The 15,756-nt window shown below is 49.8% G+C and overlaps 2 protein-coding genes across 5 annotated transcripts in view; both read right to left on the bottom strand.

Moving 5' to 3' along the window:
• Window positions 1-138: 138 nt before the first annotated feature.
• MRPS23 (mitochondrial ribosomal protein S23) lies at window positions 139-4,588 on the bottom strand. The gene is made up of 5 exons (XM_057716757.1): window positions 4,418-4,588; window positions 3,771-3,941; window positions 1,265-1,342; window positions 827-953; window positions 139-465 (listed from the first exon to the last, which is right to left on the bottom strand). The coding sequence occupies exons 1-5, from the start codon at window positions 4,459-4,461 to the stop codon at window positions 313-315; spliced, it is 573 nt and encodes a 190-aa protein (XP_057572740.1). The 5' UTR covers window positions 4,462-4,588; the 3' UTR covers window positions 139-312.
• Window positions 4,589-13,149: 8,561 nt separating this feature from the next.
• CUEDC1 (CUE domain containing 1) overlaps window positions 13,150-15,756 on the bottom strand; it is a 79,741-nt gene continuing 77,134 nt past the window's right edge. For all 4 annotated transcript variants that reach the window (XM_057716396.1, XM_057716398.1, XM_057716399.1 and 1 more), the window contains one exon: window positions 13,150-14,675. The gene's annotated coding sequence lies outside the window, so the exon portion shown is untranslated. The remainder of the gene's footprint in view (window positions 14,676-15,756) is intronic.

Genomic DNA, 15,756 nt, shown 5'->3' with positions numbered 1-15,756 from the left:
GAATCCGCCTGCCAATGTAGAGGACATGAGTTCAATCCCTGCTCCAGGAAGATCCCACATGCCGCGGAGCAACTAAGCCCGCGCGCCAAAAAAAAAAAAAAAACAAATATCACCCTAACATAAAAGTTCACATAACTGCTTCTTCAAACCATGATACAGGGCTTTATGACAACCTAGAAGTGGGAACCAAAAGAAGGCAAACATGATGCCTTAGCGATCAAGAAACATTTACACAGTTCAACTGTTAAAAATAGTACAACACTCATGTAGTGAATCCAGTTTGGATGTCAGTATACACAGTATACAAGTTCTTCAAGGAGGCGAGAGGCCTTTCGACTGTTCTCCAGGTGCCTCCAAATGCTGGGCCTGTGGAACTTCTTTCAGAGCCTGGTTCTCCTCCGACGCAGTTTGGGGTTTCACACCCATGGGTTCGGATTTCCGGGAAATGTGACTGCCATCCTGTTGCTTAAAAGTCCAGATATAAGTACGTCACACAGATGTTATCACTTTCACTCAATTAATCAGCTGAAGCTATGTGACTAGGCACATTCTATCACTATCAAAAATTTAACATTAATACCTCAGGTCAAATTTGATTACAACAAATAATAAAAATGATGAAAATCTCTATAGAACCATGATTTTAAAAAGCCCTCATGACAACTCACTTGTTCCAAGCAGCCGTCCTTACTGCAAAATTCTAGTCTATTCAACCTAACAGTATCTGACCTGGAGCCACGGCTGGGGAAAGAAAACCAAGCCTTCCTTTAACCTCTGACAAATGGACAACCAATCCTAGTAACAGTTTTGATAATAAAATACTCACAGTCCTTGCTTCTCCTACTCGTCTTAAAATGACACCTTCTGCCAGTAAAGCCTTCCCTGCTTCCACAAATAACTTCTCTTCATCTGTTTCTCCACATTTCTGTAGCTCAATGTACTTCTCCACAAACCTAGAATTCCAAGCAGTCACAGCTTCAGTCTGTATACTGAGAGTTTTCAAGACATGCTATCATACAGTACCAAGTATTCCCTTAAGGGAACTGCCTAGGGAGTTTGGGATTGACATGTACACACTGCTAGATTTAAAACAGATAACCAACAATGACCTATGGTTAAAACATAATAATAATAAATTTTTTAAAAAAGAGAGATCTTCCTAAAGGAACATCTTTTTCCTCAAGCAGAATTCAACAAAACTCCTCAAACTGACAACTAAATCCTAAAAAAAGAAAGGTAATCAAAGACTTGTAGAATGGCTTACCGCTGACAGGTAGACTTGAATTTTGGATTGAACAGATCAAAAGCTTTTTGACCAGATCCATAGGTAGAATAAAATTTCCTAGAAAATACAAAACAACACAATATAAATCTCAATTATAGATCGTGGCCAAGAATGGAACCAAGAATAACTGCTGGGCCCTGAGGAATTGAGTAGAACATGACCTACAGACCCTAAGCCAAACAGCTTTTCTTTGTTTTAAATAAGCAATGCATGCACATGGTAAATACGTCAAATGTTACAGAAAGGTCTTCTCCTCAGCTCTGTACCCCAATTCCCTAGTTCCCCTCCCGGTAAGCAACACTAACCAGTTTCCTGTGTACCCAGGAATGTTCTAGCAATATACAAGCACACATGCATCCATCGTTCCCTGTCCACAGCCATTGTTTAACTGCAAGGATAGTAAACACATCTTGCCTTTTTACTTAATACTTCTCAGAGATCATTTCCCATCAGTGCATGTAGATTGTTTCTAGTCCTTTTCTACTTTAGACAGTGTTGCAATGATTACCTTTATATTTCTTAGTGTATTCTGCAAATAAGTCTGTGGAATAATTTCATAAAAATGGTACTGTTGGGTCAAGGTGTGTGCATTTGTAATTTGGCCTTCCAAATTGCCAAAATGCTTTCCAAAGGGGTTGTGCCATACCAGGACTACCCATTCCAGTAAGGTAGGAGGCCTGTATTTCTCCATACCCTGACCAAATTATATTTTCCAACTTTTTGATCTTTTTCAATTTGACAGGTGAAATATTATAATTCATTGTAGTTTTGCTTTTCTTATGAAACAGATTGAACATCTTTTCATGTCTAAAAGCCAATGAATTTCCTTTTCTGTGACCCGTCCATGTTCTTTGCCTATTTTTCCTTTTGGTCTTTTTCTTTCTTTTTTTTTTAAGTAATTAATTACTTTTCTTTTAGCTGCTCCAGGTCTTGGTTACCGCACCCAGGCTTCTCTCTAGTTGTGGCGTATAGGTTTTTCTCTTCTCTAGCTGTAGCACACGGGCTCCAGGGTGCATGGGCTCTGTAGTTTGCAGCATGCAGACTCTCTTAGTTGAGGCACACAGACTCTCTAGTTGTGGCGCACGGGCTTAGTGGTTCCACAGCATGTGGGATCTTAGTTTCCCAACCAGGGATTGAACCTGTGTCCGCTCCACTGCAGGACAGATTCTTTACCACTGGACCACCAGGGAAGTCCCTGGTCTTTTTCTTATTGCCTTATAAGCAAACTTAACAGCAGTATAAACAGGAAACTAGCCCTTTGTCATACATGCTGCAAAACTTTTTCCCAGTATGCCAACTGACTTTTGATTTTGCTTTATGGTAGTTTTTGTGTGCAGAAAATTTTAATATTTTCATCTATGGCTTCTGGGTTTTTATATCATGCTTGGTAGACTTTTATCACTGAGATTATTTTTTAAATTATCCCATGTTTTCTTCTAGTATTTTTATGATTTCACTTTTTACATTTAGGTTTTGATAAACCCGGAATTTATTTTGTTCTTATAAGTTCTTAAAAATATCAAAAACACCAAAAACAAAACAAAACAAAAGCCAGAAAGATAAAGGTTCAAAAAACTATTTAAGTACAAGGTGTTATTATTTTGGCATTAACAATAATAAAAGAGGAAGCAATAAAATATTTCACATTCTCCAATGACCATCACCCAGTTCCACTGCTATGCACAAAGGAGAAGCACAAATGATTTTAATGCATACACGACCTTGAAAGCACCCTGACCAAGTGCATGCAATGGACCTGAGCAGAAAAGTACTGAAAAAGTATTTAATGCCCCAAAGATGTCTGAAAATTTCCAAGCAGAGCCAGAACATACTTCTTCTCCTACCTCAAAGGAGTGCTGTGGGGAGAAAAAGAAGATTCCTCCAATGAAAGGTGCCTGGACCTCAACAGAGAATATAAGGACTTAATAAATTGTTTTTTTATATCCAGGAATAGGGGTAAGAATAAGAGATATGTATTAATTTCAATTAGGCCCAATCTCTGATCTTAACATTTAAAGAGCTAAGAAACTGTACACATTCTGGATATTAAAAACGAACTGACATCAGTATTTGAGGGAAAAGGCTTTGTCTGTGAATTCCCAGTAAGCTGACCTCCTTGAGCCTCATCGTTCTCATGACTAAAATCGAGGCGAGGAGACCTATCTTGTGGGGTTAGAGAAAGACCTAAACGAGATAACGTTTATTAAAGGCTTAGCACAGTGCCAGCAGACAGATGTGCAGAAACAGGTAGCTATAATTGCAAACATCAATCAATTGCTGAGGTCCAGAGTCTACTTCTCCGAACTTCTGCTTCTCTCACATGGCGGGGGGAGGGGCACTGATTCCCTACTCTGGCTAGCTAGACAAGAACGTCTCCACAGGGCAAGCCCTGACTCAGTTCCTACTTAAGCTGCCAGTCTGCTGACTAAACCTTTCCTTCTGAAGTTCTGCTGCCTCCTGCCCACCATACGGGCTCGGCACTCACGCTCTAATCCGATCCTCTTGGTAGAAGATGTCCTGGACGGGAGATTTAGCTTTGCCGTATCGCAAGCGGGGCCTCCGGAAGACCGGCTCCCTCAGCGGGGGGAAGGCGTTATATACGTCAAACCAGAGCGGCTTCTCCTTCAACACCCCAGCCCGAATCAGGTCCCGCGTCCTGAAGAAAGGGTAAAGATCGAAGGTCAGTCGGTGACAATAGGCTGTCGGAGCCCCCGAACCAGCGCAGCCGCAGCCTGAGACACCGGCGGGGTCGCGGAGTCCGGAAGACAAGCGCAAGGAGGGCGGAGCAGGAGGTCCCCTACCTACAGGTGCGATGTTTCCATCCAAACCAACCTAACTGCTCGGGGGTCAATCCTTCCACCTTCTTACGTGCGTCCCACCCTCCTCGCCCCATCCCCTCCCGTCAAGGAAAGTACGAAGACGGTCCCAGGCCCATCAGCCCCTTCCTCCCTTCCTCCTCCTAGAGACGTCCACTCGGGGAACGGAGAGGTGCGATCTTGAACATGAGAGCTAAGAAATTCAAGGGGAGACGTAGTCAAGCACAATTCTTCAGAAATAAGAGAGAGCACAGAGAGGCCCAGCCGGGCTCAGACCCACCCAAGACCTTGGCCCACCCCGGCTCCGAGCACGCACCGCGAGAAAATGCTCCCCACGGTTTCCAGCCGGCTCCCCGCCATGATCAGCGCCTCGGATCCTGCGCGGCTCCTCGTACCGGAACCGGAAGCGCCTGCGGCAGGCAAAGCGGGTGTAAGTCGCGGGCCGAGCCGCGGATCGCTGTGCTACAGCCGCGGCCCCAACGGGAGGGCGGAGCCAGGCAGAAGCAAAGGATGGCCGAATCGGCGCGCCCTAGGCTGCATGCCAGGTTCAGACAGGAGCACTCGATAGCCTAGCCGCCAGGGAGGGAGCGAGCCAAAGCCCGGCAGAAGCAATAAATGACCGATGTTGGGGAGGGGTTAATTGTGGTGGTTGCTTTACACTTGCTGGCCTTACTTACTGAGCCAACTCAGCTCGGGAAGACGGGGCCGAGCGGAGGAAAGATGATGGGGAGGGAGGAGGGAGGTGCGGCCTAGGTCCTGGGGGAGCCAACTAGGCTAGGAATTCAGAAGGCAGAAATCAGAGGTCACGAGCTCTGGGCCCGGGCTGCGCGTAAAAACCAAGGCCCGGGGAGGGACGTCACTTGCCCAGGGTCACCCTAGAGCCCAAGCCGCCGTCCTCCGTCTCCTACGTTTAGCGCTCCCCACTAAACCCTTTGGCCCTGGAGCGCCACCTGCATCCGCTCTAATAGGGATGCTGCGGGCACCTAGTGTTTTCTCCCCGGGAGGCGTCGCTAGCTAGCTGCTCCTTATTGGAGCTTAAAAGTGAAAGTGTCCGGAACAAACAAATTCGCAGAAGGAAACTCAAAAATCTGGGGAAAGTAACCTCTTAGGATAACCTTTTGGCACAACAGTCATGCTTTGGGTAAAGTATCCCATAGAAATTAAAACATAATTTCACGATGGTATTTGTGCCGAGATCGTTATTGCAGCATTGTTTGTAATGCACCCTCCCATCCATCGAATGGGAAATGGCTGGAAAATTACGCTTCATATAATCCATGGAGTCTTATGCAGCTGTTGAAATGAACGAGCTAGAGCCATACGTATTGACCTAGATGAATGCCCGTGACTTATTGTTAAATGAAAAAGGAAGTTGCAGAGAAGCGTCTTTAATCAAGAGAAAAAAAAAAACTTTTACACGTGTTCGTGTTTGCATGAGGATAGGAACTATGTGGAAGGGTACCCAACGGCTGTGAACATTATCTCCAGTGAGATTGCAGGAGGGGGAGGGAGGACTTTTTTTCTTTATGTATCCCTCAGAGATTGGCCTGTGAAGAGTTTCTATTCATTTTTGAACTTTTTCATCCAGTGAAATCTTTTGAATCACATACACACAAAATATCTCCTGGGAGCCCATTATCTTTGTCAGCAAGAAAGAGTGTCAAGTCATCCCAGAGTCCCCCCTGCTCTCTGGGAGGCTGGTGAGGCAGAGGAGAGGGATGTCTGATGAGCAGTTACTGCTTGTTTGTGTTATCTCAGCGAATCCACACACCTACCCACAAGTGGCTGTTGTTTTCCTCATTATAGATGAGAATGTGAAGCCACAGGGGGTTAAGTAACTTGTCTGATAGGCAGCTGACAGAGCAAGGCTTCCAGCCCCTGCTGAACGCTTAGCCCTGCCTCTGGCTGGAGACTGGTGGGCTGAAGAAGTCAAACAAAACTGGCCCCAGGGGCAGGGGAACAGGGTGATCTGAGGCCGGGAGCTGAGAGGTGGGTTTCCCTGCTGCCTCAAGACCCTCTGGAACAGGGAAAAGAGAGCACAGCTCTGGCCACTGGGCCAAGCATGGAGTCCTAGGCAGGTCTACGAGACTTTGCTCTAGGGAGAGCAAACACACTCCCAGCTAAATATAGTCTTCCCAGGCTTCAAAACAAGTTTCTAATTCTGTCCAAGTCAGAGCTAGCTGCCAGCGCAGACCACAGACACACTTCCCTTCTCCCACTTGGGCCTGCCCTATAAGCCACTGCTGTTACCCAGTTACCACTGCTAAAGAATTAGAAGGGTTTATTCCAAGTTCAGGGAGGGGAGCCAAAGACCCAAGCCCTGGATGGGGGAGGAATTGCAAGCTGGCAGTTTTCTCTCTAGATCTTCTTGGGGAAGTCCCTTCCTCTTCTGAGCCTTCCAAGTGTCCCCTCCAACATCCTATTTCACGCTTCTGTGACTGAGAGCAGAATGTTGGTGGGTAGAGTAAGGGACCATGGAGAAGTGGGAGCAAGATGGACTGGGAACCCTCTGAGCCTGCAACAGGAAGTGTGCACCCCAGGGAGCAACCGTTCATCATGTAGGAGAGAGCTGGGGGCGAGCAGAAGGGGCAGTAGAGGTTTTCTATCGTCTCACCTGGGCCTCTCAAGGCTGCAGGAAGCTGATGCGCTCATGCCATGCACTGCACCAGGGACCTGGATTATCTCCTTCAATAGTTGAACTACCTGGGGCCATAGGTCATGTCCTGACAATCTTACAGATAAGGAAATAGAGCGTGTAAACTCCCCAAAAGGTCATATTCCATCCACTATACCACTCGGCCCCATTTCGTCCCAATGCATCACACTGTAGATGTACCCACTAATCCTGTCATCTTGGGCACTTACATAACTTTTCAAGCCTCGGTTTCCCCATCTAACATCTGGCAGTGTCAACTATCTGAGTGGCTTGTTGCCAGAGTAAAAGCGATCATTCATGTAAAGCACGAATCACAGTGCCTGTCACGTAGTAAGTGCTTGTGAGTAACAAACAAGTCTAATGGCTGTGACAGCATCACGTTTGCCATTGTGTCCTGTAACCCACTGGTTGCCACCTGGGACTGTAGAATTTTGATGATAGTTCATAGATTGCCTTAATGTTTTATTTTCTTATTAAATGATCCATTCATCCTACAAACATTTCGGCACCTACCTGACCCTGTGCTGAGTCCTGGAGAAGCTGGCTGTCCAAAGGGGGGATACAGAGAGGCAAATGCATAATTAATAAGTTATGTGCTGAATAGCTTATTGACTATTGGTTGGCTGGGGCTGCCATAACAAAATACCACAGGCTGAATGGCTTCAACGACAGAAATCTATTCTCTTACAGTTTTGGAGGCTGGAAGTCAGAGATCAAAGTATTGGCAGGGCTAGTTTCTTCGGAGGCCTCTCTCCCTGGTTTGTAGATGGCTGTCTTCTCCTTGTGTTTTCACACAGTCTTCCCTCCATGTGTCCGTGTCCTCTTCTTATGACTCCAATCATATTGGATTTGGGCCCAAACTAATGACCTCATTTTTACTTAAATACCTCTTTAAAGATGCTATCTGCAAACACAGTCACATCCTGAGGTACTGGGGGTGGGGACCTCAATGTACGAACTTTGGAGGGACACCATTCAGCCTACAACATTGATCACTAAGTGCTGGCACTGAGTAGCTTCCATTTGCCCACCCAGAGCCACACCCACTCTGTGTCCTTCTTCACCCTGCTCTGCACCACCTCCCCACCCCGAGGCTGACCTCTAGGACTGCATCCTCCAACCCCTTGCCTTCTGTTTCCTGTTGGGTTCCCATTGGTGACACCAATGGGAGGCATTGGCCAGGGACTGGGAAGAAGGAGGAGACAGAAGTCATTCCCACCCCTCCTCCCCATACAATCCAGGACCAGAAAGTCATAGCTCCGCAGGGTGGCCTCTTCACACCCAGCTCTCTCCCCAGGTTCCAGTCACTGTCTTCTCCCTTCCCTTCAGGCCTAGATATGGCCAACTGTGCCCCCTCTGTACCAGCCATAGGGTCTAGGCCATCCCTGTGGCTTCTCTACACTCTGCCCACATCTTTGTAAACAGTGCCCAGGAGTTTGTCTGACAAAAAGAACAGGAGCATCTCCAGTAGCGGAAGAGCTTTGGCAAGTGAAACCCCCAGCATGTTGATGAAATCACAAATACAGCTACTCACCTTTGGCACAGAGCAAGGATCAGGGAGCAGTTAGGTGTCGCTTTAAAAGAGAAGGAAAGCAGTAATATATATTCAATCCACAGGACAAGCCCCAGGGGGATGAAGGGCACGGAGGGAGGTCTTCAAGGAAGAGGCAGGAGTGCCCCCTCTCGCCTCCATGCTGTTTGCCTCCTGGCCCAGACCCTCCCTCCCTGGAGGCCCGCACTTCCTTTCAGCAGTCAGTTGGGAAGGTGCTTCTGCCCCAGCACACACTCAGCCAGACTGGATGGATGTGCCCCCAGGACCTGCTTGCTCCCTAAGCTTCTCGCTCTCACTTTCCAGGCCTGGTGTTGTAACTCTGCTTGTCTGAGTCCATTTAACTGGGCCTCTTTGAGGCAGCAACCAGGACTCTTATCTCTGCCTCCCCACAGTCAGCCTGGTGCTTAGCCCAGAGCTGGCTCTTAGAAAGAATTCCCTAGTTGAACAGCACAGAGAAATAAAACCAAGTTAGGGCAAATGAGGATGCAGTGATCTCAGCCCTCCTTTGCTGCCCTCCTTCCTGGAGGCCTTCCCCGGCTACACCCATAGGGACAAAGCTGTGGTGGAATGGAAGCACTCCGCCACCCCATCACACCCCTGGTCACTTCCAGTTTTGGCTGTCCTCTCTACCTCACTGATGGATAGATCCCTTTTATAAACCTCTGAGCCTCAGCTTTGTCTTCTGTGAAATGGGTGTGATCCTAGCACCCACCACATAGCCTTGTTGTAAGGAGTCAGTGGGTTAATACCTGCCGAGTGCTCAAAACCATGCCTGGTATATAGAGGTTGTTCAACAAATAGGAGTAATGATGATAACAATTTCTGACCATTCCATGCCTAAGAGCAATAGATCACAATGCATTTAATCACACCTACAACTGAATCACACCTAACAATTTTCAAGGCATTTTTCTCTTTTTTTTTTTTTTTTTCAGGGATTGAACCCAGGCCCTTGGCAGTGAAAACGTGGAGTCCCAACCACTGGACCACCAAGGAATTCCCTCAAGGCATTTTCACATGGCTGCCCATTCATTTCTTCAGCAAACAGCAGCCTTGCCCCCAAGAAGAATCCAGCTCAGGCAGAGGAGAGACAAGCACTTTAGCCTACCTGCCCTGGGAGGTCTGTATCACTGTGGCTCCTGTTGTAGCCAAGGAAACAGGAGCCAGCTAGGCCTGGCCTTTTGTTATCAGAATTAAAGGCCAGTTGGAACCACGCTGCGGAGTTTTCCCAGCAGAAGATGAGGCCCTTGAAGGCACACATTTCAGGGCTGGTGTAGGCCCTTCTTTTCTTCGGGAAGGCAATTTAATGTGTACCTGAAGCTCCTGGGGTTCTTGGAAAATGCAGATTCTGACTCATTGGATCTGGGGTGAGGCCTGAAATTCTGCATTCCTAAAAAAACTTCCAGGCTGACTCCAGTGCTGCTGATCTGCAGATAGAGTAATTTGACTCACCCAAGTTTGCCCCGAACTTTCCTGGTTTTAGCACTCAAAGCTCCACGTCCAAAGAAAGCACTCAGTCATGGAAAACCAGGACAGCTGGTCACTGTATCCACAGACCACGCTTTGAATGACAAGGTCAGAGCAAGGCAGGCTCATGCTGAGTTTGTACTGAGCTTCACAACTCCTCACTACAGAGTCCCTGGAATAATCCTCCTGTACGGATAAAGAACTGTGACTCTTTATAAAAATGAAAGGCAGGGTAAATGCTGGTTTTGTGGGGTCTGAAGCTTATATAATCTTAGTGGCCCTTTTAAGAAAAAAAATACAAAAATATCCTTGCTTTGCAAATTTTACCAAACATAAGACCATGTGAACAGAGTAAATTCCTCTGTCTGTTTGACTTCAGGCCAAAGAGGTGCCCTGGTCTTCCTTCTTGGAACATGGTGTTTGGCCCCTCAATGGCCAGCAATTGACACGTCTGAGAGAACCACCAGGTGGCAGTAGAGCTACACAGCCCCACTCAACACCCCCCACCACCACCCCACCAACAACTCCAGAAATTTCCAAATCTTCCTCCAGCTGGTCTAGCCAACTAATCCAACAAATATTAATCTATGCTGTGATAATGGGCAAAAGGGCTTCATGGGCTTCTCTCTCAATAGCATATTTGCCATTTAATGGAAATGATAAGAGATTGTTTTTAAAACCAGATAAAGAATGCTAATAGGTGACTTCCGGGCATGCTGTTGGAGACGTTTTTAAGCAAGTGGACTTCTCCATGCTCTACAAATTGCATTTATGCAGGGGTTGTAAGTCTTATCACCTCTTTCCCCACCCCAATATATAGCTTAGTGTTTAGGCACCAGCTCTGGAGTTCAGCTGCCGGGGTTCAAATTCAGGTACTACCACTTACTGACAGTGATACTGAGTAAGGACCTTAACATCTCTGTGCCTCAGTATCCTGATCTGAGAAATGGGAGTATTAATACTGATTTCATGTAATAGTTGTGGGATAAAATGCTGTGCATAAAGCACCCCAGAAAAGTGACTGCTATACAGTAAGCACTGATAAGCGGCTCTCAGCAGCAGCATCCCACACTTTGCCTGCCTGATTCAAACCAAGTCCTCCTGTGTTTCCTCCAACTTCACCTTCTACCTGGTAGAGTCTACCATGTGCTTCAGAAGAATAGAGGGAGTGTTGAGACCCCAGCATGGTAATAACCAGGCCAGTTCTTCTGGGCACAGCATTCCCCAGACCCATGAGCTCCTCTCAAGCTGGGACTGAGCTCTGAGGACACCAAAGTATACAAAGGGGGAGGGGCACTGGCTGGACTAGACTCCAGATAGCCCGGCTCAGCATTTTTGCAGAAGATAAACCTGCAGGTATCACCTCGTGGATACCAAGAGCCCAGGACTTGCAGATGAGCATGGTGAGAGGGTGGATGGCTGGGGCGATCACCTGGCCCAGCCTGACTCCTTCCTGGGTTCTCTACACACTGTTCAACCAGGAGCAGGGCTTCGTCTTCTGCACTCCTGTTGGACCTGGTAAGCTTTTGCCTTTTTTCCGCACACCCCCGTCTCTGCTTCCAATCACCTTCAGCCTCATCTACACTAATAGGCATAATAGTGAGTGGTTCTCAAACTTTGCCACATATTAGAATCACCTGAAGAGCTTTTACAATCTGATTTCCAGGCGAAATCCGAAATCAATTAAACCAGAATCTCTGGGAATGGGACCCAAGCATGAGAGATGATTCCAGTGTACGGCGAGTTTGAGAACTTACTGTGTGTACAAGACAACTGAGGAGGTTGTTAAAATGCACATTCTGGTGCAGTAGATCTGGAGCAGAGCCGGAAATTCTGTTTCTCACAAGCTCCCGGATGATACAGGTGCTGCTGCTCTGCAGAACTGTGGTTCTCAAACATATCGGAAGCATCTGATGGGTTTGTTCAACTACACCCCAGGTTCAGATTCATGAGGTCTGGAGTAGGACCCGATAACATACATTTCTAATAAGCTCATGAGTGATGCCAGTGCTTCAGGTCCATAGAGCACAGTGTGAGCTGCAGAGGGTATAGAGGACCGAGCACAGGTTTTGAAGGCTGGGCCCTTTTCTGACTTCACACCTTGCTAGCTCTTACCTAAGTGATTAACCTTTCTGAATTGTCATTTCATCATCTGTAAAGTGGCCTTTTTTTTTTAAGTGGCCATTACTGGGAAAGATTAAGTGGGCTAATATGAAACACCTGACAGACTGCTTAGTGTGGGCGTCCTCAAACTAGGTTGTAAACTTGATGGTGAACTTGAATTACCTGCGGTGCTTTCAGACAAACCAACGTACAACTGTTGATTTAATTGGTCTAGGGTGTTGAGCATCAAAATTTTTTAAACAACTCTGGTAATTCTACTCTGCAGCCAGTACTAGGTCCTGGCATAGCACCAGGACTCCCAAACTTTAGTGCATATTGGAAGCACAGACTGCCAGGCTGCACTTCCAGAGTTTCTGACTCAGTAGGTTTGGGGTGGGGCTGAGAACTGGCATTTCTAACAAGGTTCCAGGTGCTGGTGCTATGCTCAGGTGGAGGGGAGTTACACTGATCCACAGCTATGAGGAAAGAATAGGCAGAGCAGGGGTTAGAGGATAATCTTGGTTTGCTGAGGTCCAAACACCAGGTCTGGAACATCACTAGCTGTCCAGGAAGGTCAATTTACAAGCCCACCTCGGTCTACCTGGGCTGGGGGCAGGGCAGGGTTGGGCGTGGAAGCTTTTCATAGGTGAGGCAGGAGGAACCTGCATGGTTTATCCAGAAGGAGAAGGGCCACTGAACTCAAACGAGGCATCAGGGGAAGGGGAGTGACTTGGCCGGGGTGACTCCGAGGCCAGAAACAAGCTGTGTGGGTTGGAGCCACGAGGCAGGCCACAGCCCAGCACAGGAAGAACTCTGTAACCTTGAAAACCGCCCTGTCTGAAAAGGGCACCAGCTTCCTCCTTTGGCAGTGAGCTCCCTGGCGCAGGAGGTAGTTCAGCAAAGGCCGGGAGTGGGGAAAGCGAGAGAGGTTGGAAATGGAGGATCTCCGCGGGCCCTTTGAAGTCCAAGATTGCACATCCCGGCAGCTCCAGGCGGGCCGTTACTCCGGCAGCTTTCTGTTTATTTAGGGAGGGGACCGGCTGGAGCTTTCGCAACAGACGGGTGCTTCCCGGGCCTGTCAGCAAGCGGTTTACTTTCCCAGGCAAACAGGAAGGCGGGCAGCGCCAGCAGGTGGGCGAGGCTGCGGGCTGCGGCCCAGGTGGCACCTGAGAGCGCGCGGCTGCGGGGAGGCCGAGCCGGGCCCCGCGTGCGCTGCGGGCGGGGGGGGCGGAGGAGAGGAGGGTCAGCCCACGTGCCGCCACGTCAGAGCACCAAGAGCACACCAAGTCTTTATTACACGAACTCCTATGAAACAGCTCCAAGAAAAAACCCACACGTAGAACAAACAGAAACAGAAACACTGACAAAGCCACACACAGGAACGGGGGCGGGGTCCGGGGGCTCCCCCTCTTCTGCGCCCCGTCATCGAGGGCCGTCGGGGATGGGGAGGGCGGCCGCACTTCCGCACTCGGTTGGGATGCCGCGCCCGGCCAGGGCCCCCTCCGGCACCGCGGGGAGCCCGCCACGCCCTCATTATCTCGGGGTGACTTACAGCCACCAAGCCCCGCCAGGCTCGGCGCCCGCTCCCAACACCCCAGCGCTGTGCGACTGAGCTGGCTCCTGCTGGGGCCAAGCCTCGTGCCTGCCCAGGCTTCCCGGTTCTCCCGAGGTCAGCGCCTCCGCCTCTCCAAGGCCGCAGGGCCACAGAGGCCGGGCTGCCTCCCCCTCCCCCCTCCCCCCTCCCGTTGGCAGTGGCTGGTGCCTGGTCAGGTTCATACGACCCTTGTTTTCCTCCTGGCCATTCGCCCTCTCACTCTCGGCTAGAGTCACCCAGCAAGCCCTTCTGCCCCAGGGGCTCTGGCCTGGCTGGCGGCGGCATCTTCTTGCCCCTCAGTCCTGCACCTTCTCAGCGTTACTAAAGAACTGGCTCCTGCCCACCCTTGGTGACAGCAGAACTTCTAGTCCAGCCGCGGAGTCAGAGCCCCTGGAGACCCCAGTGTCGTGGGACTCCAGGGTCCCATCCAGAACTGGGTTTTGTCTTCTGCCAGAGTAAAGACTACCTCTGCCCAGCTAGACTCCTCCAGCTCCGGGGTGGCCAGCCTCCCCATCCCTGCTGGGGGCCCTTGCCAGCCCCCAACAGAGGCAGCCAGGGGGGCCCAAGCAGTCAGGAGATACCTCTCTGCAGTGGCCCATCACACCTCAGAGCGGGCCCAAGTGACCGCATAGCGCTCTCTGACCCAGAGCTCTGTGCACGGGTGTGCCGAGGGCCGGCAGCCCTGGGGAATGACTGAGGTGCAGGAGGCCATGGGAATAAAGGGCCCAAGATGCCCAGAAGGGAGCCGGGGATAGGGCAGGGGATCAGGCAGTGTCTGTGGCCCTACAGGAGGGGGCAGGGGTTCCCCCAAGCCTCTGGTAGGATCATCCTCCTCTTTTGGGTACTCCAACCTTTGCCAGTTTTCTGGGGTCTTTTTTCTTTTTTTCTTTTTTCTTTTTTTTAAGAAGAGGGGTTAGATCCTGCATTTCCACTCATTTCCCATAGAACAGCCTGGCTACAAAAGGGGCTGTGGTTGCCTCCACCCTCAGGTCCTTCCTCCAATCACAGCATGCAACTCCGAAGTTCTAAGTCCCTTGGAAAGTGGCAGTGGCTGGGCTGGACTGTGGCCGGAGAATCACTGGGCCTCAGAACTCAAGCACCATCTGTCCGGCTGCAGCTGGGCTCTTCAGCTGGGGGCCGGTTTGCTCTCGGGCTGCCTCCACCGGGTCAGATGGTCTCCGGCGAGGAGGAACTGCTGGCATCTGGCAGGAAAAAAGGGACGAGAGACGTCTTTTTCAATGGAGCCCAGGGGTCTTTCCTCACCACTGGTTCCTGGAGAGATGGTTTTGGGCAGAAGCTTCCAAAGACAGGAAGCCTCTCCTTTCCCCAGGGACTCTATGTCAGCCTTGGAACACTGCCTGGGGTCACACCCGCCAATCCAAGCTCCTAGAAACGTTCCAACTTGCAAAACAGCCTGGACTCTGGAAGCTAGAGGTGGAGTGGGGGGTCTGAAATGCTGGGGTGGGGAGTGGGGGGGGGCAGCAGTTGTCTGTGAAGGGCTGAGAGTTGTGCCTGGGTGCCTGGCCTGCTCTCTGATACACGGGTAGCTCAGCTGAGCTACACCAAGGGCACCCGTAGGGGCAGAAAAGTAAAATGGGATCAAAATTTGGCAGGATCCCCACACCAAGCTGAGGAGCCTTCACTCAGAAGACCCATTCAGAGAGGAAAAGAGAAATGGAACTAAAGTGGTGTCCTGGTGATGGGTGAACACAACAGGGGCGGTGAAGACACCAGCAGCTGTTACCCAGGTGATGAGAGTCTGCCAGGACAGTGATGGGAGGAATAAGGAAGAGAAATGAAATGGGGACATCAGGAGTGGGGATTGTCTGGCCTTCAGTGAGTTGACAGCCAGGGCTAGAGAGACCATCGTGGGTACCATAGCTGGGGCTATGCAGTGGATCTGGAGAACTAAGATGGAGATTCAGATTTGGGAGCCAACTGCGCAAAAGTACTGCTGCTGCTGTAAAAGAGGCTGGTGGCACAAAGGCTAGGGAGAGTGGGGAGTAGGGAGACTTAGAAGAGTGAGGCGGAGCTAAGAGGGGAGCTGGGACTGAGGAGCAATGGGAGCCCAAAAGTGCACACAGAATCAACGGCAGAGAGGAAGGGGACCCAGGATTCCTGGGGCCACAGGAGCCAAGGGGAGACGACGGGCACTGCATGCAGAAGACAGCACCAGATGATGCAGAACAGGAAAAGGCCCCGGACCTGGCAGGTAACCCTGAGTCAGTCTGGGGGTGGGAGGAAGGGCGGCCAGCCGGCAACGGGTGAAGGAGGATGCCACGT

The sequence above is a fragment of the Hippopotamus amphibius genome, chromosome 17, assembly GCF_030028045.1.
Source record: "Hippopotamus amphibius kiboko isolate mHipAmp2 chromosome 17, mHipAmp2.hap2, whole genome shotgun sequence".
In the NCBI taxonomy this organism is placed as follows: Eukaryota; Metazoa; Chordata; class Mammalia; order Artiodactyla; family Hippopotamidae; genus Hippopotamus; species Hippopotamus amphibius.
Note: the sequence above shows the minus strand (reverse complement) of the source record. Positions and strands in the feature narration are given on the sequence as shown.

Excerpts from the sequence above, each read along its gene's own strand:
- MRPS23 (XM_057716757.1), bottom strand. The coding sequence starts at position 4,461 with ATGGCGGGGAGCCGGCTGGAAACCGTGGGGAGCATTTTCTCGCG. Across the intron at positions 3,942-4,417 it reads GTGGGGAGCATTTTCTCGCG|GACGCGGGACCTGATTCGGG; the intron begins GTGCGTGCTCGG and ends CCCTTTCTTCAG. Across the intron at positions 466-826 it reads GAGTAGGAGAAGCAAGGACT|CAACAGGATGGCAGTCACAT; the intron begins GTGAGTATTTTA and ends TGGACTTTTAAG.